The sequence below is a fragment of the Hakea prostrata genome, chromosome 2, assembly GCF_041222555.1.
Source record: "Hakea prostrata isolate BN-2017 chromosome 2, UWA_Hpros_2, whole genome shotgun sequence".
Lineage (NCBI taxonomy): Eukaryota > Viridiplantae > Streptophyta > Magnoliopsida > Proteales > Proteaceae > Hakea > Hakea prostrata.
The window spans coordinates 54,627,025-54,652,119 of record NC_142601.1 but is presented as its reverse complement, the minus strand read 5'-3'; the positions used below and the strand labels follow the sequence as shown (position 1 = coordinate 54,652,119).

Sequence of the window (25,095 nt, the reverse complement as noted above, 5' to 3'; positions counted from 1 at the left end):
GGTAAACCGTCATTCTTCCTCGTCGCTTGGGTCAAACATGGAAAATAAGAAGAACCTGGGGACCCAATTGGTTATTTGAATTTGCATATCATACCCTTTTTTCCTTTTGAATATGCATTATTACCGCTATGCGACTTCCAAATACTTATTACCAAAAAAAAAAAAAGACTACCAAATACCAATCGTACCCAGCCGACCGCCCCTGGTCTCCCCCATTGCGGTGCAAGTGTAGGGGTGTAAGCCGGAATTTTATTCGATCCATTTCTTTCTTTGTCAATGGACCTTCCATTTCTTCGTAGATATGTGACATGTGTCCTAATATTACATCAAATGGTTGAGGTTCATGTGACTTATAAATGAACCTCAACCATTTGATGTAATATTAGGACACATGTCACATATCTACGAGGAAATAAATAAACCTCAAACATTATCCTTGTCAGAAATGGACAGGATAATGGTTCATTGTAAGCCGTCATCTCTAGATCTTTTTATATTTGGATATTATTCTATTAATTTTTGAATGACAATTGGATAATTATTTTCTTAATTAAATTCTTCTAAATGGATATGAATACAAATTTCTCACTATTGGTCGATATCTTTACCATTTTATTTGTGAGGTTATATGTGAAATTTAAGAATTTAACAATTTTGGTAGTTATTTTAATAGAAAATCTAGAAAAATAATTACATATCTCAACTAAAAAATTATAAAAATAAGAAAAATAAATTCAAATAAGTAATTTAATAGATAATTTTACCATATCTGCATCATATCACTAATCGGACGGATTCTAATACCACTAAACGAATGCAAAGACAAATTCGAAGGAGAATTTCGATTATCCATTTACACTCCTACGTGCAACTCAAAACCATTAAGGGCGTGTTTGGTTACATGAATCCAGAGATTTCAAATCTATGGATTCTGAATCGTTTCCCGTGGTTGTAAAAACTCGTTCGACGAGATTCCCTTCCTAATGTGACGGTTTGGGAGGGTGAACCGGGTTTCAAAAGCTTCTTGCCTTCCAATCCGCTCTGTTTTTGGAGACCGTTTCTTCCCACCACTCTATTTTATATTTTCCTGTTTGATTTTGTTGCCGATATGTCTCCTGTCCCGCATTATTCTATATAATTTTTTTGAGCTTGCTGTACAAGTCCACTAATTCCTATTGAAGGTCATGTCATTCTTCGCCCAACACAAAGTCCAGCAAATAAAGGAACTTACAAGTTACACTTGCTATGTGTTTCTTCCACTCCATGGAGTGTTGGGATGAGCAGTCCATGCTAAAGTATGGTTGAACTTGTTCCTCAGGTGGAGTGAAAGAGAGATCTACAGTAACTTGCTAGGTTTGTCTTTTGCATGATTTTTATTTTTTATTTTACATATGTTTCAAAAATCAGCACTGAAAATTATTTTTTATAAAAATATGAAAATCGTTTAATAATTAACCTGTAAAATAGTTTTTCCACAAAAAAAATTTTTTTTTCCCTTTTTTTTAAAAAATATTTTTTTTTTAATTTTTTATAAACTTTTGGAAAAAACATATCTATAAATTCTCTCAAACATTCATAAATTTAATACCAATCAACACTGAATTTATATGTCTCTTTCTCTGTAGAACAAAGGTCATCTTTAATGTCTGCTCTACCATATTTATCAAATTTAAAGCCATCACCTGGTCCAATTAATTCAACAAGTAAATAATAAAAACTAAAGATCATAATTGGAATAAAGGAAGAAGAGGACATGAACAGTAGAACAAAGTAAAAATGGATTTTTCTTGTTTTAAATTGAAAACAAAAGAAATAGCCAAAGCAAACCCCAGTTTTAGAACCAGAGGTCTCATATCGCATTTGTCCTTGATCATCATCAGCAAGATCGGCATAATATCAGCTTTTTCTTTTCTTTTCTTTTGATAATTAAAAAGAACTTTTTTGTTTTTTTGGGAAGGTAATATAGTCTATTCGGCTGGTAGGATCTCAAAATTATGCAAAGTAAAAAAGAGACAAAAAAAAATACACAAATCAATTTGAATGGAGTCCCTTACCCTAGATTCAAGTCAGTATGACAACTGAAGAATGTGGTGTAGAGAATATGGTCTGATTCTGCCATTAGCATGTACTCCTCTTTGATGTCAGCATTCTGAAGCTACTCTACAAAAGCCCATGGTCTGTGAAGAACTATATAACCCTGATCAGTCCCAGCAGGGAGGGGCTGACCAACATAAGTAGGGTTCTCATGCATCCATGAACTTATCAAGCTTAAAGGCTTTCTAGAGTAGTGCATGTTGGGGTAATTGTATTATACAAATTATTCAAACATACAAAAATGAAATTGCAATACAATTGAGAGATGAAGATCTTTAGACAATCCGGAGAGCTTGAAGTTGCAATCGAACGAACCACCAATCAATGAGGTTGAGTCACATCTTGATTTTTAATTGATCCCCCTTTACCAATTCTTGTATTCCCCGAGGGGGTGTGTCTTCAAAAATTCCCCATTTTGGTTTTCTCGCACTCATTGTCCGTCCTTTTCTTTATTGCCTCTCCGTTCCCTGGGTTTGTATTTACTTCCTCTTGTTTTTTTTGCCCTCCTTTTTCTTGCTCTACCCCCTGACAGCTCCACTTGCTGGTCCTTTTTTCTTCCCCCTCCTTTCTAATGCTTCCCCCCCCCCTCTGCGCTCCCTTGCTGGTCCTGTACCTTTCTTCCCTTCATTCATGAGTGTTCTTCATCACTAACATCCTCTTGCTCCTTGTGTCGTTCCTCAACTTGTGTGTGCTGGTCATCTTGTTTTCTTTTTCTCTCTTTTTTTTTCTCGTTTCAATCTTTTTCAGTTTTCTCTCTTTGCCATCCCCATGTTCTTTTCTTCTTCTCTTTTCTTCTCTTTCACTTTCTTTCTTGTTGAACGACTTCTTATTCCCTGTTCGATCTCCATAGCCAACCACTCTTCGGTTGCCTCCCGCTATTCCCGCTCCTCGCGTCCACTCTTTTGTGGTTTGCTCTCCTTTTATAGATTTTTCTCTAGTTTGTCACTCCGGTTCTCTTCAGTGTTTTCTCTCGGTTACTTCTGTCTCCATGCAATCCCCCTTGGATTTGAAGATCAAGAAGTCGTGAGGCCCCCCTCAAAAATCGGCTCAATCGGACACTGGATGCCATCCGATGAGAGGTTGATCAAACTGGGGAGTTGAATCAACTCGCTTAAACAAGGGTGTTTTGACGTACCAATCGGACTAACTTAGAGATCTCCAATGAACAATCCCACCGTTGGTTTGAAGATCAGAGTTGTGAGCTCTCCTCCAATCGGTTCAATCGGCCTGTTGTCATCCGTGAGGGTTGATCACGCTGGACAGAGACCCTCAAAACGGGATTCTTGGTTTTCTTTATTTGATTGGTTCTTTCTCTCAAATCTAATTTCCATATCAAAGCCCACTTAAGTTGCCAACAATGACAACACCTTCATTTTAGGCCAATGGAACAACACTTCGCACCACCACCTCCAAGATAAAGCAACCTCCAATTAGAAGATAAGATAGTTCTTCTAGTCCCTTCAAGGAGCCAAAACTAGAGCACAACACTTAGACAAATTCAAAGAAATAAATTAACTTTATAACACAAATAACGTGAGAGTGAGGAGTGTCTCAATTGCACACCACATGCAAGTAAAGGATGGGTTTATATAGGCCCAAATCTCACCTTACACCCCTTAGGATTCTTAAGACAATGAATTGGATTTAATCCATTCAATAACCTCAACCCCACTCATGGTAATGGCCATGAATGGTCATGAAGTTGAAATGAGAATTGATGGTCAAGAGTTAGAATTGAAGTAAATTCCACCCTTCAAATAATCCCACCACACCACCATGATCAAGACCATTAAGACCCATGACCAATGTCATGAAGAGCCTCATAACCAAGGTCATGAATGGCCTCCTTTACTCATGATGCCTCATTACCACCCTTACCTCATGGGTCCCACACACTAACAAAATAATTAAATAAAAGAAATGCAAAAACTAAAAATTGAAACTTAATATATAAATAATATAGATTTTAATAAAAAACCTAATAGTGCAAGATCCTAGTGAAGCCACCCATTTCGGAATTGGTTCCATTCTTGAACTTCTTGAACCTGTAGTACATAATCCTGCATTGCCATCCTTCTTCATGGCTGAGAGAGACAAACAAACCCTAAAAGAAAACGAATCTGTGTTGGGTTTCTGGTGAATAAAGAAATTGATGAGTGCTTAAAATGGAAAGAGAGAGGCTAAAAGCAGAAGGAGAAGGAAATGGGTGGGGTTCGTTTCATGAAATCACGGGGCTTAATATCTTAAAAGATGTCCCAGATTTAAAAAATCTCAGTTGTCAAAATAGCTGTAACAGATGGAAGATGGAGACTTTAATGGAAGATGGAAAATAGGGTTGGCTTGAAAACAAAAAAATATAAAGAAGTAGACAGTATAAATTGCACCAAATACTACCATTTGCATTTATTTGGGAAAATAAATGAAAATCATGCCAAAGACTACTAGTGAGTCTATTGACTAAGAATTAACGATGTTAAAGAGATGTAATTACATGCATTTAGAATTATTTGTCTTTGTACCAAAAAAGAAAAAAGAATTATTTGTCTTGTTTGAAATTGGTTTCCATCTCCTCCGGTTTGATTTTGGTTGTGCCGGCTAGAAAAGACATGTTGTTGGAGTTTTGAATTTCATATTCATTGGATAAGATCAAGTTTGTTGAGGATTCATAATTCGAATTTTGAATCTTAAGTTTTACCAGATCCGTTTACATTCCAGAATTCTTTATGTTAATGCCGACAAAACATATCTCATATAGATTGCTCTTATATTTCAGGATTAAAAATCCAATAGAACCTGAGGTGGAGAAGGAGATTTGCATCCCACCTATCTAAACATTCTGCTTTTAAAATCTCCTCCACTTGTTTCCTTTTACTTGGATTTCCCTCCTTTGGATAATCTAATTAGTATCAACAATGGCAGCTATAATCCTTTCAAAGTCAATGGAGGCAGCAGTAATAATGTCTCATAATCTTTTTCCCTTTTTGTGTACAATTAGTTTTTGGATTTACAAGTAGCATCTAAGAAAGTTGGGGTTCTAGGAAGTCCAAGTAGGACTAAATGGTGCACAACCTTAGAACTCAAGTAACATAAATTTTTGAAAGATTTGAAATGAGCCTGAGAATTCTTCTGGATGCTAAAACGGGTATAGGAGGGAATGCAAAATGAATTTGGTAACGATTCTGCGCTGGGAACATGGTTCTCTCCAGGTTACAAACCATTATCTAAGGAGCCTGAGTATACTATTTATTGACCTAAGCCAATTTGCAGAGGAACAGGCAAGGAACAGGGAATGCACAAAGCATAACCTTCATTGATCAAGGACGGGTGGACACAGTCAATATCTAAAATTCCAAGGAGAACTCCTGAACAATTTTGAAGCAATAAAGGAATTACTGTAAACTTCTTACTCTCAAAGGGAAGTTCAAAGACCAAATATAAGCATCAAATGGAGACCCCATGATGTGAAAGAAAATTAGCATATAGAACAAAAGAATGAAGACTTCAAGTCAAGACACTTTAGCTGTTGAACATGTGAACTTTATGCATACACCATCACATGGATACTCGTAAATTTTTGTATACAGTCTTCAAAATATACTTGTAAGTACTCATCGGAGAATTACACAACATCTGATCCTGCATAAAACAAGTCTACACAATTACAACAGATCGATATACTGCAAGAAAACCTTGAAGAAGTACAAATAGTATTACACAAATTCTATATCTTCTCCCATGAACTTTCTTCCCCTCTACACATCACACAAGTAACAACATAAGCAACAGGGGAAACCAAGATTAAGAGCCTTGAGATCTCGAGATCAGGTAGAATTATCCTGCACTGCTCTTGTGAATATAAGATGATTCAGGGACTACTATGAGGGGCGAAAGCAAAGGGATTGGTGTTCTATCATGATAAAATGGAGACGAAAAAGATGACAAAGAAGAAGAAGAAGATGAGGAGGAGGAGGAGGAGGAGGATGGAAGATCCAAATTACATCCCACTGTGTTTGTCACATAGTCTACTGGCAAAACAGACTTCAGCTGAAGTGGGGTAGGAGCATGCCTCTGTAACCGGCGACGAGGCTTCCTTGTCACAAACTCATCCTTTGGGATAAAAATTGGGAAGCCAGGGAATTCAGGGAGGGAGTTCTCCATGAGCTATGTTCCCTGTGTCTGCTCTTCTTTATGAATCCCTTAAGTACTTCTTTATCTTAAGGGTGCACAAAGCAAGATACCAAAGCAAAACCCATATCCCACAGAGAGAGAGATGAAAAAGAAAATGTTAGTTCCTGAAGGATTCATGTGTTGTAAGAGAGAGTGGTCCTAATTAACAAAGTATTTATCGGTTTGGTATTAATAAGATAATGTGATTTCCTCACCTTCAAGTCATTCCATGTGAACTAGATAACTATCACCAAAAAAGAAATGTGGTTGAGGAGAGTTGTGGTAAAGAGTGCAGTATCTCTGGATTCCTTCTCGTGAAATGGGGAGGCAATGCCCATAGAATAACATAATAGGTTTGGAAGTTTTGAAGAAGTCTAAGAAGATGCACATGATGACATATCACAACAAATCTTTTATTCAGTTTCATGCCGACCATGAACACGAGGCAATACATGATCTAATGAACAGAGATCCTTGACTTGACCAGTCCAAGCAAACCTGTAAGGGGAAATATCAATTGACCTTGATCAAAAATGAACTTACCCAGAAGAGATGAAGCTTAATCATGTTTAAAAAAAAAACTAAATAAAGAATGATTTATAGTTTAGACAAGAAGAACACTTGCAGTTGGGGAATGTGTTTCCCAATTGCTTTGCCAGATCTAACATGTGGGTTACACTTGCTACTTCTAATAATAATCATACATTGGTAAATTATATATTAATAACTTGCTAAACCCTAAGGCAAGTATTGAATTTCTGTTCTTTCTTTATTCAGTATTACTAATTGGATGCCATCTTCCTCCTTAAGTATTAGTAAATTCTGTGTTTTGTCATTGGATTTAAGTAGCTTTTTTTATTTTTCTAAAAAAGAAATGCATGGATGTAGAGCACTAGCATGGGACAGAGAATCCTCAGGTTGCTGATATTTTTGTGTTACCTGCTGATGAGGCTGTTGTTGGGTCAACTTGAGGGTATCTATCCTTCAAGGTTTTTTTTATTTGTGAGTTTTTCAAGGCTGGGCAACCAGATCGGAAACAGTTATTATTGGACCACTTTCTAGCCAATTTGACTTCAGGATTAGGGCAACTCTCGTAAAATCTTGAGATGCCAAAGAAGCAGTGCTGCGTTGAAGTGAGAAAGAACTACACAGACAATTCTAAGGTGTTCTCTAGCTGATTCCAGCAAAATCAGAATCAGACTAGGTTGGCTTATTCTATTCCTAATTTCGTTTGCTTGAACCATACTCCATGCATCCCAATAGCGACCTTAGTTCAAATCCATCTACAAAACTCCAGATGAGACTCATTTATCTACCCACTGCCCCTATTTTTTGGTGTGATAATGTCACTGCAACTCGTATCTTACAGAGAACCCTGTATTTCATGCTTATACATAGCATGTCGCTCTTGACTTTCCTATTTCAGTTGTGACAAAGTTCCTAAAGGAGATCTTGAGGTGGTCACCTTCTTTTTATCTCTGCCTCTTTCCAAAACTTAAAATCTGTTTTACAAGTCTTAAAAAGTTGAGAGAAATGACTTCACAGAAAGGTTTATTTTCTACAGAACTTATTCAACCAACCAAAAGAAAACATAAAAATGGTTTTTACCAGTTGCTGTACAAACCAATGTTGTTAGCTACTAACAAACAATAAGCATATGCCAAATGCAAGATTGTACGAGAATTAATTATGTACAACGTTTGAACTTGTAATCTGGCTGTGTACCTAAATTCATATATACAATGCTGACCAGATACATTATTCATCCGAACCAACCAAATTTGCAACTGCTGTACCTAGCTTTCACCCTCCCTCCCTCCTTTCCTTAGGATTTATTTTCCTCCTAAATGGGTAAATTTACAGGCGCAGGCTTCGACTTTTAGTTACAAAATGACCGGTAAAATGTGCAATTTTTCTGTAACTTGCAGTGGGATGGGTTGGCTGTATTTATAAAAGTTGCAGCTAAGCAACAATTATCGATTCCAGGACTTGAAATCAACACCTCAAGGCTCAAGAGTAGGATCTAACCAGACCAAAATTACAAAAAGATCTGGATTTGAAGAGACCACCAAAAAGGAACCTGGTTGGGGACTCCTGAGGTGGTGATTTCAAATTCTCTGAGTTGCCTTTTACTTGAAGAATTGTCTGCCCAATTGCCTCGCGTATGGATTCAATTGTCTTGGCATCAACAGGATTTCCAGCTGCATCACGAACATAAAAAGTGTTGACTGCTTTCCCTGCTCTGGTCGTCACCTCAGCTCTTGTGACTGATAGACTGTTCTCACGGAACATGCGAGTGACATCAGATAGCAACCCAACTCTGTCACTTGTGCACAATTCTAGCTTCAACCCCTGGAAATGAAAGTAACACTAGAATGTAACTACAATCCAGAAACCACAATGACAACCAAACTGAAGAAAAGGCAATGGTAACAGGTCTACGCTGCTTCAGTCTTCCATCTTAAGGCATTTTACATCACCGTGGTTTGTTTTCACCCCAAAAAATAAAAAGTGTGGCTAGTACAAGAAGAAGAATCATAACCTTATTTTCTTTGACTCAATGGAGTCAGCTATGTAGATCCTAAGGGGTTAAACAAAAGAAGCCTTTCAAACAATTTATTAGCAGCCTGAAGATCCATCAACAAGAAATTATGAAGAATATCCCCACGTTCCCAGACAGGCATCAGGTCAACAACCAGCACTATTATCTAAGCACAATCAAAGGCTACATACTAGAGACCAGAAGCACAACATCTGATTGCAGATATAAGCTCATATATAAGACTGAATAATTGAAAAATGAGTTAATGAAAGACAGGTCACACCTCTGATACTCTTCTCTCTATAGCTGCTTCAAGACATTGGATCACCCTTTGCCGTTCTGCTTCTGAGTTGACGGGAGACCCATCTATATGCCGGATATAGTACTCCTTATAAAGGAAACAAGAAAAAATGGAATTACTTCAGACTTAACTCAACTCAAATACAAAATCCATGGAATGTGGACTACCCACTCCATACAGTATTTATGATATGTATACCTGATATGCTTCAGGTCCTTCTGCATCAACATTTCCATGGAAAATCACATATTCCATATCTGTCAAAGTGCAAACCGTGTCAAACAGGAGCTTAGGCCTATCCTTGCATCGAATAGTTACCACCGAATAGTCCTTGTCACACCAATTAACTACCATCACATTAGGTCTAAGTGTCTCTGCTGATGGTACATCGTCATGTGATCGTTCATAATCCCTATCAGCAAACATCATCTGGTGAAGCCTTCTCTCAGTGTGAGTGCTCCCAACTGAAACAACAGTCTTAGCTCCCCTGGCTTTGTTATTACCCTTTAGTACATTGCAAAGAAGTTTACTCATCCTAGACAACCTCTGAGGATCGCTGACTGCAGACCCAGTTTCCTCATCAGTCACGTGCATCACGGCTGCAGCCCGGGTGTTATGTGTCCATACCTCAGCATTAACAACACTGCATTTCAGATCAGTGAGGACAGCAGAGACCTCTGAGAGTAGCCCTGGTCTATCAGTGCCAGTAAGTTCAATGGATGTGTAGTCAATTGCAGGTTCCACTCCGACAGATCTTCTCAACGAGGGAACAAAACCCGAATCTGCTCCAAGAGACTGGACAGAACTTTTAAATATGAGCTTGGCATGTCCCCAGCAAAGCTAAGGAAAACAGAGGAAAGCAAAAGCAGGGCACTAGCAGGAAGAGAGTGACCTTACGAATATAATCCAGAATCCCTTCATCTATAAGCTTGTTACCTTCCCGATCTGTAACATTAAAAACTGGAAGAACCCCACAAAATTATTTTACAGCACAAAAGGAAAAAGCAGAAAGCATTTCACGGTAGGGTAATGAAGTTCTAACAAACAGAAGGGTGGACATCTTACCGTCCATGAACCATCCTCCATCAGAGGAAATATAAGCTTTAGTTATGATAAGGTTCAGATCCGTAAGAACCTGTACAACCTCCAAAAGTATTCCATGCTTGTTTGCACTATCCACCTTCATCATCCAATGGGGGAAAAAAGGACATACATGAAGATAAGCAATAAAGATAAAGTCAAAGAAGAATAACGGCCGAAAGTAATGGAGTAATGGGAGAAAAAAAAAATGCATACCCGTATAACCGTTGCATTATTGCTGGCTTCATTATCAGTTACAACCCTAGACAAGTCGTAAACAGAAGAAAACACTGTAAATTTCCAACTGAAGCAATTAAATGCTCAAATCTGAAACGGCATTCTACAACAGAGTGTACTGAAAATTGCAGACCTGGGCGGATTCATCCTTCGGATAAATTTCTCATACTCATCATCCATGTCCCATGAAGAGCTCCACTCGGCCTCTGAAATTAAGATTTAGGCACTCAGAAAGAGAAAGATTCAAGCCCACCAACCACGAAGTGGTATAAAGAACCATAGAACAACTAATGGTGATGAAAAACCACTAAAAGACATGACTTAGAACACTCGACGAAGGAAGACAACCTGGAAATCGATAAATGAATACACAAATCCGTAATATCCAAACGAAGTTACAAATAGAACAGGGAGGAAGAAGACATTGGAAACACCTATGTGTGAAGTAACACTAACAACGGAATTCTTGAGAGAAAAGATTCACCAATCAGAGACAGCCCAGAAGAAGAAGAGGGAGAAGAGTATGAAACCCATGACCCACTAAACACCAACTACCGAGAGCCTAATTTCCGAGTTCAGAAAACCAAGTAAACAAAACCAAAGCCTTCCACCGGATGAAGCATAAGAGACAACAAAAATCACCATAGAAAACCCCACATGGCTATCAGAAAACCTACCAATTACGAACAGAGACAACTCACAAGTAACGCTGAGGAGGTTAAACATCTAGAAGAAGCAAAAACGCTAATATAAAACCAGAGTCGCAAATTCAGAAAATTAAGCAAAACTGTCGCTCAAATTCGAGAATTAAAGAACTACTCGACCCACATACCGATGAAAGAGCAGAGAACAACAATTAAAACCAGCAAATGGAACAATAAAAAAGAAACAAACAAAACAGTATGAACTATTAAGACCTCCGTGAAGAAACCGAAACACTGTAGAAGAACAGAAAACGAGAAAAAAAAAGGTGAAGCAGGAAAATAGCCATGTACCCATGATAACTCTCTTTGAGGGTGCGTGCTGTTGAGGAGATCAAATTTCTTGGTCTTCACAACGCAAACTTGGTGTCTACCAAGAAACAAAAGACAGAAGCGAATGCGAAGCAAAAAAATTCCTCACACCTCAAAGTCCAGTCTCCCACACCCTTTAAGCAAAAGGAGATCAAAAGGCAAGAACACCTATAAAACCCACCTGCAAATCACACTCTCCCGACACGAAAATCCAAAACCCACCCGTATTCTGACCAGTACATGACATGGAGTACTCTCTCGATCTCTGTCTCTGTCTCTCTCACTATACAAGTCCAGAATCATAGAGATTCTTTTTTCGATTCACTCAACCTTGTAGATTTCCTCTCTCTCTCTCTCTTTCTCCGCTACTTCGCTTTTACGAAATCAAACTTCTCCACTGCAGTAGAAAATGTGAACTCGGCTAGCATACGCCGATCCGGCGAAGATGAATCTATCTTTTCTGTTCGTGATGAGAATTAAGAGAAGCAATACGTTACCGCCAGCCGCCACCTGCCCAAAGGATGAATTTATAGTCCTTGCACGAGATTTTTTTTCTTTCTTTCGTTTTCTCGTTTTTCTCAGAAAATAAGTTTCCCACACCAAATCGTCAACGCATTGGGTCTAAGCGCCTAACTGAATGGACCTGATCAACGGTTGATACATGATGCAGTAGTCATCCGACGGCCAAGAATTGCAGAATTACATATAAGAAATAGTTTTTTTTTTTTTTCCCTTTCAGCGTTTTTCACGAGAAAATGACATGATGCAATCGTCAATTTCTTTACATATTTACTAAAATTGAAAAAGAAATATAAATAATATAGTTTGGCGCAAATGCTGACCCACCCAAACGAAAGGTACGTTACATTTGGCATGCACATTGGTGAAGATTCTTTTATTACTTTTGGTTTTTTTTTTTTTGAGTAATTTTCATCTGAATCTCCTGAGGTTTGGTCTATGATGGAAACATCATGCCATTCAAAATCAAAAGAGTTGTTTAAGATCAAAACATCATGCCATTCGAAATCAAAAGAGTTGTTTAAGATCGAAACATTATGCCCTTGAACCTCGCGTCGAAGCTCTGCCACTTGAAGTTTTCTTAACCCTTCGAGCCAATCCATGGAATCACATCTTTCTTATCGTCGAACGTTTCAGATTGTCTTCTTACCGTCTTTCGCCATGAACCGGTGTTTAAGGTCATGATACTTTTGTTTACAAGTTTGGTGGCGTCGAAGATGAAGAGAAGTGTCCGGTGTTTAAGGTCATAATACTTTTGTTTACAGTTCTGTGGCGTTAGAAGACGAAGAGAAGTGTTTCGGTTCTGTATTTCCATAGCACACGAGTCCTAGCTATTGGTTCCATGACGGTTAATGGCACATGCCAACAACAGATTCTCCCAAATCCCCAATGATTTGCTTCACAACATTTTCGACTTTAGCCATGGTTTCTCATATCTAACGCTCCATCAACCTTTCTGCAATTCGTAGATAATTTTTTTTTTCAAAACTAGGGTTTTTTGCCCTTTTATTTCTCTTCGGATTTCTCGTCACTCAATGAAAATTTACCTTTTTCAAATCCTTGAATCTTGTTTCCACTTACCTGAGTTTTCCAAAGTAGCCTCGTGAAGCAAGAGAGCTTTAAGCTAGGGATTCAAAGTTAAATGAGTTGAATGAAGAAACATTAAGTATTTGATGTTCTTATGGCCTGTTTGGTTACATGAGTCTGGAGATTTCAAATATCTAGAGATTTCAAATCTAAAATTCAATCTGGAGTATAATTAATGTGTTGGGGAGAACGGCACCAACTTTGACGCGGTTGTGGGCATGCTTTTGATCCGGTCCCCCCCCCGGACCTTTGGGGTGCCCATGTCGGTTTCCCCGGTACGCGTCCGGTTGCCGTTCGCGCCCGCGTTGCTTTGTGGTGTTTCGCTACAGTTAGAACTGAATTTCGAGAATCACAAATGAATAGTAACTTAAATTTTTTTTTTTTCATTTTTATTTCCTATGTTTTTTGTTTAAATTAAAAAAAAAAGGTAAATTTGTCATGAAAGTGATAATTTGTCTTTAAATTGACTTTTTCTATAGTACAGGGGAGGACAGATGCAAAGTTTCAGTTTTAACTTAAAAATGACATAGACCAAACATCAAGGGTCCAAATGAAAATTTCCTTCTTTTTTTTTTTTTTTTCCTTTTCACTAGGGCGTATATATCCGAAGGGGATAATTATTTATATTTCAACTCTTACGGTCTTACCTGCACTATATTTTCGGCTATAATTATTTAATTATAATATTATTCTTGATTTAGACATGGCTCTGTGCTAAACGAATTAAGGAAAAATATTTTTTTCTTTTTATGCCAAATATATAATTATATTAAGGCCTCCGAACAAATACAGGAGGAAAGATTAAAATAATTTACAATAAAGAGAGAGGGATCTGCTATCAAATCTTTGAAAAAGAAAGTAGTTTTGCTCCACGAGCGAGAAAATTGCACTATTTACACGCCAAAAGCTTAAATAAGAAAAACTAGAGGAGGGTTAAGAAATGAGAATAATAAATGTTATGCAAATATTTATCTAAAATAAATTCAGTTTAAATTCTATTATTTTATGGGGAAAAATAACTAATTAGCATGTGTGAAAAATTGGCATTACAATCCCTTTATAGGTGGGAAACTGCTTAGTTCTTAGTCCAGAAGGTATTAATGTCAATTCTGCCCTTTTCTTTTCTGTTTTTTTTTTTTTTTTTATTTTTTTGGTCTGTTGGTCATATCTGATTTTGTGGCTGAAAAGTGTAAGGGACGTTAGGGACGAAGACCCTCTTCCGTTGCCTTTTTTCTTTCTTTTACAAAATATCGAATTATATTAGCCTCTAACAATCTCCAGAAAAAAAAATAAAGAGATATCCGCAAGAAAAAGAGAGGGATATATTATTACATCCTGGAGATAGAAAGCAGTTTTGCTCCGAAGAAAATTGCTTTCTATCTCCAGGATGTAATAACATATCCCTCTCTTTTTCTTGCGGATATCTCTTGATACGGAAGTTTCATACCTAACCGGGTCAGACTCGGACGGGTCTCCACATCCGGTCGATCACCTCATGGCACGAGTTTCTTAGCCCATTGGGTTATATCTGTTTGGGGCTTCACATTCAATTGGGATAACAACCGACTGAGATGATCGATGCACAATGAACGGTCGACTAGTATGGCAACCTTTCTCTGTTAAGAAAATCAACTCCATCAACGATACATATACATATCTACACACACACATCGTCTCAATCAAAACAAAACCTGTTTACATGACATTTACTATTCATACAACAAATTATATTTTCTTAATAGAGAAAGGTTGCCATACTAGTCGAACATTCATTGTGCCTCGATCATCTCAGTCGGTTGTTATCCCGACTGAATGTGAAGCCCCAACCGGGTATAACCCGACGGGCTAAGAAACTCGTGCCATGAGGTGATCGCCTGGATGTGGGGACCCGTCCGGGTCTGACCCGGTTAGGTATGAAACTTCCGTATCAAGAGATATCCGCAAGAAAAAGAGAGGAATCTGTTATTACATCCTGGAGATAGAAAGCAGTTTTGCTCCACGAAGAAATCTTTACTTTCTCTGCTCTATACACAAACCAAAAGCTTAGATAAGAAAAAGGGTGAATGAATGAATATAATAGATGTTATACAAATATTGATGAAAAATTCTTTTCATAGGTCACGGTCCCCCAGCCCACCGCCGTTATCATAGATGTTATCCTTTTTTTTTTTTTTTTTTTTTTTTTTGTGGGTGTGGGGGATAATATCATGAGATATCCATTTTATCGAAAATAAATAGAAGTATGAAAATGTTTTAGTGTTACGTAATTATTGTGCAGCACAGTGCAGTCTACTATCCAAATTAGAGGTTGGGCTAGAGAGAAAATTTCGACTACTCAGTTTTGCATTTACTAAGTAAAGCTCTCCTGCGATGGTTTCGTGCATGTGGTCCAATATTTTGGGACTAGTGCTTGTTGTTCTTGACGGGATCACATGAATCCCAAAAATCTTGTGATAAAGAAAGAAAGAAACAAGCAAGTTGGGAAACCCATTTTGCTCTGTAATATGATGTGATGTGGTTTAAGGTTGTAATGGAGTTTCGGTTTCCATCACTTACAGTCGCAGAGAGCGAGTTGAGCTGGGAAAGAGGTGCGGACGATGACCCACATGGTGAGGGCCGTGAGGCCACTCGGCTGGTGCGCACCCACACAGCCGTGTTTGACGCCTCATGTCCCTCGCGTGTGCTTTCTCTCTCTCTCTCTCTCTCTCTCTCCCTGTTTTGTTTTACTCACCCACCTTCTTCTCTTCTCCATTCTCTACTGCTACTCATGAGTGCTTCACCTATTTGGCTCTTCTCTCTTCTAGACCGAAACAAAATTAAACATCACCACCACCTCTTTTAATCCATGAAATCAGCCATTAGCCATTACACTAACATACAAAATCATCATGACCCTAGCTGCTCCACTAACATTCCCATTTGGGAGACACCATTTAATGCACCCGACTCCTTATGAACTGTGTGATGGTCAATTCACCTACCCCTGTGTCTGGACATAGAAAAAAAATCATAACCAAACAAACATTACATGTTTATATATAATTATTGGGTTATCAGTTACCCAATAAGGGATTAGTAGTTACCCTTTTTTATTCATGAAAACTATTTCGAAGAAGACAAGGAAGACTACATACAGTTAAGAGTGATTTGAATATAGTGTGCAACCTATATCCACTATTGAATGTGTTATCTCTTCTTATAATAGTTTTACAGAATCTCAGATTTATTAGCCTCTAGATCTAAGATTCATTTTTATATTTGAATTCTTATCCTTATCATTTTTTCATCTTGAATTTTCCTGATGTTAGAACTTCTGATGAATTCAAATTCAACTTCAACTCTTCAAGTTATTGATTAGTCCATTTGCAACTAGTACTCTAACACTCTGTAAAAGCTAAAGTTTTATCTCCAATCCTCCCATATATCTTTCACATTGGGGAGAAAAAGGAAGAAATTAAGAATTTTCAAATGATTGAACAATGAAACATTTTCTCTTTTGAGTGCATTGAACCTAATAATGACTGGCAATAAAATTTCAAACTCCAAATTATCTCCAATGCACTTCAGTTGCTTATGTGAAGCAAATAGTCATCTTTATTGAGTTCTCACGTCACTTGAGATGTCTTTTCCTACTCTAGTAGGAAAGCTTTGAACTCCATTCAGCTCGATCCATCTTTTAATTTTCAATTTACCCAGAAAAAAAAAAAAAAATAGTGATTACAACATAAAGAAGGACATGAAAAGAAGAAGAAAAGGAAAATATCGCATTCCTTTATTCGAGTTTGCAAAAAGAAGTCATAATTTTACTTACAAATTTGGAATCATAAAGTCACTTTAGGAAATGACAAGTATAAATTTTTTAATATTAATTTATAAAATTTCATTTCTTTGTTTATTAATCTTAATTAATAGGCTTTAAAACTCAGTAATTAACAGCATCAGATTCTGTTCGTACGGGGATATCTGATGGGATCCATGAATCTGGGTCCAGTTGATGACGATAATGATTATCTAAGGTTGTTAACTCATCATTAGATCATTAATTGATTTGCTTCAAAGCTCCAACCGCCATTAGAAACGTTATAAACTTATAATTAACCAACCAAATGAGAGGCACAAAGTCAATGAATCATCATCTTCACAACCATTCTCCTTAATGATATAGTCATATAACCAACCACTGCGTTAGCGGTTAGCCCACGCGCCAAAAGAAATTGGATAATCAGAAACCACTTCTGAGAGGTTCGTCTGAAGGTTTTGGTGGTTGTAGCCTGTAGGGATGAAATCATTCTCACTAAAACACTTCTACACATCATTTCATGATGATATGGGTGTTAAATCACCGCAGCGATCACCTGTTTCTCTTGATAGCTTCTAGAGATTCTTCATTTTTCTAAAGAAAATAATGATAATGTCTGTCTTTATGATTATGGCCTTCACCAGAAGAAAGCACTCAAATGGCTAGCTTTTGCTTGAAAACCTGTACCTTTGAATAGGGATCAACAAGGATGACCTCAAAATGATAAATCAACAAGCTGAATCTCACAAGGCAATTTGCAACTATTTTGGTGTTTGGATTTTAACAAACCATGTACAAGAAGAATTTGATTAGCCACAATAACAATAACATTCTCAAACAAATTAGTAGCCCATGGTCACCAAGTTTCAAGAATGGCTCTTCCTTGTCTTAAACTTCTATCTCCAAAACCAAGTGCTGGCTGTTGAGACCACATGTTTGTTTCTAAAGCCATAGCAACTTTGTGATACTTGGGTTTTATCATAATCAATCCAACAAAAGACTTTAGGGTGAAAAGAAGAAAAAGAAAAAAAGAAATCTTTCTCTTTTTTTTTTTCGGTCAAATGGAAAGCGATATTATATTAGAGCCTCCCGTGTAACATTAAGAGGAAAGGTAAGTGTGGAGCTCCATGTAACATAGCTAATGCATGTGTGTGATGTGGCAAGATCCCAAACTGCATTGGAAAAGACTTGGAAGCTAACGTGAAGAGGAGTAAAGCCTTGAGTACCAAAAGCATTGGCTTCATGAGGAGGTGAACAATGCAAACGGCTGAATCTGATGGTACCACAACACTAGTAAAGTTCATATTGTAGCCTGGACAACTAAGCAATAGCATATTTGAGGGACGACGGTTGACCATTAAATAGAAAAGTATTGTGATTAACTCATATAACCTAGCAAAGCAAACTACTTAATGTATAAAGATGAGGGGTATCATACCCAAGGTGCTGAATTTTGCATCTAGAAAGTGCAACCAATCATGAATACTAGTACCACAAAAGGCAGACATATCAATACGTAATGGAGAAGCTCATCAGCAAGTGCGCACAAAATCACAATGAAATAAAACATGAGAAACTGTTTCAACATGAGATGCACAAAGTAGACAAATAGGGGATGGGGTGTTGTTCCTAGCAAAAATGGTCTGCTAGGTAGGGATATCATTATGGGCTGCTCTCCAAAGAAAGGTATTTACTTTAGGGAGGGTTGCAGTGTACCGAAGTTTACTCCACTGAGGGGAACTGGCTGAAGAGAAAGGTTGTTGGAGGTGGAGAATGAATTAGTTGCAGCATGATAGGCGAATTTGACTTAGACGAATTTGACTTAGAAACAACTATCTGTATGGAATTTCCAAATCCATGTGTGAGGAATATCAAGAGATAAAACTGGGATCGAAACAATGGCATTTTGTTCTACTGGAGTAAACCTGGCATTGTGGAGATGCACACATAAGGCTTTTCCAGCCCTTGGAGGCCCTTTTAGAAATATGAGCATGTAGGAAATGAGAGTGTAAAAAGGTACTTTGTCGTAGGGAGGCTGGCTTGGTCAGGAGGCGCCTTCCCTATTTCGCCAATAAAGCTTTATTAAAGGAGTGGAGATCTCAAACACCAAGGCCACCATTTTACTTTGGGCAACACAGGGTGTCCCACTTAATCTAGTTAATGCCAGAGTTGTTTTTATTTGTCCTATCTACCAAAATTTGTAGATCAAGCTGGCTAATTTGTGTGTCATTTATTTGAGAATGAGGATATTTGACATAATATATGTCGGATTTGCAGGATTTGCAGTAGCAACTGCTCTAATGAGAATTTTCTTCCGAGTATGGGAGAGAAATACATAAATTAATTTTGTATGAAGCCTCTCATATAAGATGGAAAAAACTTGAGATTTAGACTTTCCTATATAGTGGAAGTAAGGCCAAGGTAGAATCTATAAGAGGGAACTCCTAAAATGTTTAGGATGTAGAAAATCAGGCTTTCGGTACTGCAGGCCCTGCAGGGGGAGGGAACAGCCTTTCTTATAAAATAATGTTTGGATGATATCAGCGGGAACAGCCTTTCTAATAAAATAATGTTTGGATGATATCAGCAGCAGCAAGTAGCTCCAAGTGCTGAGGTCGATGTGATTCTCCGAATCCAAACGTCTTTATCTGACCAGTTAGCAGACACTAACATCTGAAAACCCACGTGAAACCTGAATGAAAAAAGACGAAACACCTGCTCGCACCGCACCCAGGTAAAATGTTTCCATGAATGATGAAACAACAAAGCGACCACAATACATTTCGCCGGAGCTTGGCTCGTCGCTGGCGGAAGTGCCACCAACGTGTGGAGTACGTGGTGGGGTTCAGACGGAGCCGCCGTCAGAATCGGTGCCCTTTGAAGCGGGCAGAGTCCGTGGGAGCCGGAGGCCCCTCCCCGGTTTTGTTGTTTTTTTCTTTTTTTTCTTATGGAATCCCTGGCCCCTCCAATTAATAATGGTGGTGTCATTCAGCTTAGTACTTCGGAGGGCTATGGCCCTTGGCTCCTTCGTCCGTCCCGGCCCGCCCGTTTTGAAGTCCCCAAAGGTTAGGGGGACCAGAAAGACTTTTGAATTGACCATCGATGAGGTTTTATAGGGATTCGAGAGAGCAGAGAGTGAGCAGCAAACACGTTCACTCCTGTCAGCCTTTGTTTATAAAAATGAGGAAAGAAGAGTGGAATCAGAGACGAGGGGAGACTCACTCAGAGAAGGTGCATGCAAGTGGGGTGGGTTGGGTTGCAGGAGAATGACTGGATCGTGCAGAAGTGCTTCTGCCCTACAGGAGAGATAGCAGAGCTGAAAAGCTGCTACAGAATCAGGGGTGAAGCAGAGAGATTCGGATTTGAATAATAATTTATTCTCACAGTCACAGAGCAGTTTTGTTTGACCGTTGATTTTGGATCCGTACTTATTTTTCAAATGACAAGACAAAGACCCGAAACAGTAGGAGCAGAGACTCAACCAACCAGCCTCCGATTTCCCAAATCCTGGGCACACCGTGACTCGTTTTCCCATGATCTTAATGGATTCACATGGTGGGCTAGTTTGATTATATTGCACAGAATGGAAGAAAATGACCTTTTCACCCCAAGTAAAACTGTGATTTCTCAGGGATTGTGTTTGGTTCTATAACTTCTATTACTAAGCTGGTGACTCTGGAAAGAATTCCAACTTCTTCCAGCCTAGCTATTACCTGTTTCATGGATGTAGAAATCAATTTTGTGACCCTTTTTGTTTCGTCTTCAATTGTTACAGCACACAAGTTTTTATGTCTGTCAGTATCTCAAAGCTCTAACAATTTTCACTGAATGTTCCCAATTCCTAAAACATGTAACTCTGCATTGATATACAGGATCCTCGTTCAACCTCTCTTGGTATACTTCTCAACCAAGAGCTCCAGAGGAATTAGAAAAGCTTTTTCGCATTTTGTTAGATGGCCAGTTAGTTTTGACTACTACAAAATGTATCTATGTAAAAGAAAGGAGATACTTTGGGTATTTTGCAGGGCCTGAATCATGCTAATCACAACCACCTTCAGATCAAGGAAGTGTTGTGTCAAGCAGTAAATGTTTCTTCTCTCCTACCATCAACGGTAAACAGTATCTGGACATGGGATGTTTTTCATTGTTAGACTCCATAATTGCATACCAAAGCCATGTTTTCATACCCAGCGAGAATCATAATTTCAAACTGAGGACATGTAAGTTTGCTAGATTTGCTATTTTGAGGAAATGTAATTTGCAAACAACCGATGGCTTGTTGGTAGGTGGCATGTTAGTTGAGTGCAGATCAAGAACTCACCTCATCTAGATTAGGATAGCTTTAAGAAAAGGGCTACTTTAGTACTTTACCAACAACAACAAAAAAAGGGTAACATGTATTTTCTATTTTTAATGGTAAATTTCTTTTCCCAACACACACCCAAAAAAAAATCCCAATTCCCATGCAGGGTTGTTTTCGTTTTCCTAATAAATAAACTTAATCACCATCTACATAAAAAAGGCGAGATTTTTTAATCTATGATTGAATTTGAATTGGGTATCTTACCAAAAAAAAAAAAAAAATTGACAAAATTTGAAACAGTTTTCTACACGTTGCACGAAGAAGGATAAGCAATTTTAAGGTAATTTTCATCTGGACCTACTGGAGTTTGGTCTATGTCATTTTTAGTCAAAAAAAAAACTGAGACTTTGTATTTGCCTCCCTTGTACTATAGAAAAAATCCATTTAAGGACAAATTATCACTTCTATGACGAATTTGCCCTTATTCTTTCTTCTTCTTTTTTTATTTAAATTTTTTATTTTTACATTTTAAGGGATTAAAGTTTATTAATCTACAAAATCAGATCCATCTTCATTACCCGATTCTCAAATCCCTAGTTCTACCAATTATGAATCCTTATTTTTCAAATCCTAAATGAAAATGAATGGGTGAAAACTGAAACGTAACCAACCCGTGAAACAAATCTTGCACTTCTTACTCCCTGTTCGAAGCATCCTTGGAGGCTCTGTTCCTCCTCACCATATGGCTGCCCACCATCCTCCACCCCAGTCCCAAGTTGCTGAATCTTTGGCGGCATCGCATTTGGGTGGTCCTACTCGTCTCACCAAACAGCCTACCCCACCGATGTTTGGTCAGAAGAAGGGTAGGATTAGACCACCGAGTGATTATATGGACGATGATGATGAGGATGATGGCGGTGTCATTCCTGCTAGGAATAGGAAACTGCAGAGGCTCGGGGAAACTCCTGAAATGTACGGATATGGTGGGGCACCTGTTGGAAAGGCAGGGCCTTTTTCTGCATCTCTGGGTTAGTTGTTTTCTCTTCAAAATTGGGTCTCCCCTGCCCTTGCGTTGATGTTTATAGCCATAATACTATTTGCTTGTTTGTGGGTTTCAACCTCTGTTTATCTACATTAGCCCTCTCAATTTCTTTCCGTTGTTGCTTTCTTTTGTGAAATTAAATGGTTTTAGCTATTATAATGGTTGCCTCTGTTCTTTGGGATTTGCATAAATTAGGTTTCAACGTTTTAGCTCCTACCATTAGCTTAGGATTTTTATCTGTTGTTCAACTATTAGTCATGTGTTCGTCATTAAGTCTTTGTTCGGAGCAAAATCTTGCACATTATTGTAATAAAGATCTGCTCACGAGTTAGAGATTAAGTTCGCACATTCATTTTCATTTCCTAATCTTCAACTATGATTTAAAAAATAAGGATTCATAATTGGTAGAACTAGGGATTTGAGAATCGGCTAATGAAGAAGGGTCTAATTTTGTAAATTAATAAACTTTAACCCCTTAAAATGTAAAAGTAAAAAATTTAAATTTAAAAAAAAAAAAAAAGAATAATGGCAAATTCGTCATAAAAGTGATAATTTGTCCTTAAATTGACTTTTTCTATAGTACAGGAGAGGTAGATGAAAAATCTCAGTTTATTTTGGACTAAAAATGACATAGACTAAACCTCAAGGGTCCAGATGAAAATTACCCGCAATTTTATTATATGTTCACAAAGAATCTATCTCAATTCTCAACAAAGCTAGCAGCGGTGAAGAAATCCGTCCATAGTGAGAAAAGGGACAATGGGTAGCGGAGCAGAGCACCAACAGAAGATGGGTCGTCGCTTGGTGCTCTTCCCATGTCCACTGCAAGGTCACATTACCCCAATGCTTCAGCTGGCCACCTTGCTCCACTCCAAAGGTTTCTCCATCACCATCATCCACACCCACCTTAACTCCCCCAACTCCTCAAAGTACCCATTCTTCACTTTCCTTTCCATATCTGATGGCCTATCTGATGCTCAGGCCTGTCTAGCCACCACTGATATCATAGCCCTTATCTCTCTCCTCAACCTCAACTGCATCATCCCCTTCAAGAACTGTTTGTCTCAACTGCTCTCTGATACATCAGAAGATCCCATCGCCTGCCTCATCTCTGATGCCATCATGCACTTCACTCAAGGTGTTGCCGACAGTCTCAAGCTTCCAAGGATCGTCTTGCGAACCAGCAGTGTCAGCTCCTTCATTGCCTTCGCTGCTTTTCCTCAATTAAGGCAGATGGGTTTCCTCCCAATACCAGGTTTGATTTAGAATTGTAAACTGAACCCTCTCCCCCTCTCTCAACCATTAACCATATCCTTTCATAACTTCAATTCATTTCTTGTTTCAGATTCTCAATTGAATTCACCTTTACCCGGGCTTCCACCTCTGAGAGTGAAGGACATACCTGTGGTGAAAACATCTGAGCCAGAGAACCTGCATCAAGTGGTAGCTGGCATGGTCAATCAAACCAAGGCATCTTCAGGTCTCATTTGGAACACATTCGAACACCTGGATCGATCAGCATTGGCTACCATCCAGCAAGAGTTCCCCATACCAGTCTTTCCTATTGGTCCTTTACACAAACTCTTTCCATCTTCTTCAAGTAGCTTATTGATGCAAGACCAAAGTTGCATTATCTGGCTAGATACACAACCACATAAGTCTGTGATCTATGTGAGCTTCGGAAGCATAGCAGCAATGGATGATTCTGAATTTGTGGAGACGGCTTGGGGATTGTTGGATAGTGGGGTTTCCTTCTTGTGGGTTGTTCGACCGGGTTCGGTCCGTGGCTCAGAATGGATTGAATCACTCCCTGATGGGTTTCTAGAAATGACTAGAGAGAGGGGATGCATAGTCGAGTGGGCCCCACAGAAAGAGGTGTTAGCCCATCCTGCAGTTGGGGGATTCTGGACCCACAATGGCTGGAATTCAACATTGGAGAGCATTTGTGAAGGGATTCCCATGTTGTGTTCACCTTGTTTTGGAGATCAGCCGGTTAATGCAAGGTATGTGAGTCACGTATGGAAGGTGGGAGTGCAATTGGAGAATGGGTTGAAGAGAAAAGAGATTGAGATGGCCATAAAAAGACTGATGATGGGAAAGGAAGCAAAGGAGATGAGAGAGAGGGTGATGGATTTAAAGGAGAAGGCAGAACTTTCTTTAAAGAAAGGAGGGTCTTCCTACGAATCTTTGGAGAGTTTGATAGCTCATGTAGTGTCATTCCATCATCCTTATTTCTTCTCTTCTTGACTATCCTATGAAAGAGCTTAGTTTCCATGAAGTAGGCTAGAGTTGGATTGGTTATAATGTTTGAAATGTAGGGTATGTTTACTAGAATGTCTAATAACATTAAGCATCATTATGTGTATGTAATTCTTGAAAGGTGGTGACCAAAGTCTGGTTCTGGTTGCATATTCATGAAGTTGTAGATGAATTAATGAACTTGGAATGTACTTCAAATATAGCAAACAGGTTTGGGAGCCCCCACTTTTTAAAGTAATGATCATCAAGGTTTCTAGAGGATCAATCAAGATACATTTTATCAAATTAAGGAATGATCTTCCTTGACATTACTGAATCAGTTAAACAATCATTTGAATTACAAAGAAAAGATGGATCAATGCAACAGCTTCCCATCAAGTATGAAAAAGTTCCTTTTGATATGCTATTACTGTGGGCTCATTGGACATGATGAACAGAGATGCACGACATAGTTTGACAATGAACAACAACATAAGGAAGTTTTTGGATGTTGTGAACAACCCTTCCCAGATTTTAAAAGAAGAAACTTTAGTTCAGAAATTAGAGGTTTAGTTCCAGATAGTCGTATTTGTGAGATGGCTCAAATGAAGATCATTAAAGGCATGGAGAAAATAAAAATAGATATGTATGAAGTCTTCTCCGGCAACGGTTCA

At 38.4% G+C, this 25,095-nt stretch overlaps 2 protein-coding genes across 4 annotated transcripts; one reads left to right on the top strand and one right to left on the bottom strand.

Annotated features, from left to right (window-relative positions):
* Nucleotides 1-7,234: 7,234 nt before the first annotated feature.
* LOC149024924 (ACT domain-containing protein ACR4-like) lies at nucleotides 7,235-11,920 on the bottom strand. Of its 3 annotated transcripts, none has more exons than XM_089145118.1 (8): nucleotides 11,616-11,920; nucleotides 10,555-10,627; nucleotides 10,401-10,446; nucleotides 10,170-10,284; nucleotides 9,997-10,064; nucleotides 9,303-9,899; nucleotides 9,087-9,191; nucleotides 7,235-8,613 (listed from the first exon to the last, which is right to left on the bottom strand). In XM_089145118.1, exons 2-8 carry the CDS (start codon nucleotides 10,599-10,601, stop codon nucleotides 8,272-8,274), a joined length of 1,320 nt encoding a protein of 439 aa, XP_089001244.1. In that variant the 5' UTR covers nucleotides 10,602-10,627; nucleotides 11,616-11,920; the 3' UTR covers nucleotides 7,235-8,271. The 3 variants fall into 3 exon arrangements, with proteins under 3 accessions (XP_089001244.1, XP_089001245.1, XP_089001243.1); XM_089145119.1 differs by lacking the exon at nucleotides 11,616-11,920 and adding an exon at nucleotides 11,339-11,360; XM_089145117.1 differs by lacking the exon at nucleotides 11,616-11,920 and adding an exon at nucleotides 11,099-11,309.
* A 10,930-nt stretch (nucleotides 11,921-22,850) lies between these two features.
* Nucleotides 22,851-24,693, top strand: LOC149024923 (UDP-glycosyltransferase 76B1-like). The gene is made up of 2 exons (XM_089145116.1): nucleotides 22,851-23,438; nucleotides 23,529-24,693. The coding sequence occupies exons 1-2, from the start codon at nucleotides 22,943-22,945 to the stop codon at nucleotides 24,428-24,430; spliced, it is 1,398 nt and encodes a 465-aa protein (XP_089001242.1). The 5' UTR covers nucleotides 22,851-22,942; the 3' UTR covers nucleotides 24,431-24,693.
* The last annotated feature ends 402 nt before the right edge of the window (nucleotides 24,694-25,095 follow it).

What these genes read in the sequence shown, in the direction of transcription:
- LOC149024924 (XM_089145117.1), bottom strand. Translation starts at nt 11,147, where the DNA reads ATGTTTAACCTCCTCAGCGTTACTTGTGAGTTGTCTCTGTTCGTAATT. An exon ending in TTCTGGATTATATTCGTAAG is followed by an intron (nt 9,900 to 9,996) that starts GTCACTCTCTTC and finishes AGTTCTGTCCAG; the next exon opens with TCTCTTGGAGCAGATTCGGG. An exon ending in AAGGACCTGAAGCATATCAG is followed by an intron (nt 9,192 to 9,302) that starts GTATACATATCA and finishes TTCCTTTATAAG; the next exon opens with GAGTACTATATCCGGCATAT.
- LOC149024923 (XM_089145116.1), top strand. Translation starts at nt 22,943, where the DNA reads ATGGGTAGCGGAGCAGAGCACCAACAGAAGATGGGTCGTCGCTTGGTG. An exon ending in GGGTTTCCTCCCAATACCAG is followed by an intron (nt 23,439 to 23,528) that starts GTTTGATTTAGA and finishes TTCTTGTTTCAG; the next exon opens with ATTCTCAATTGAATTCACCT.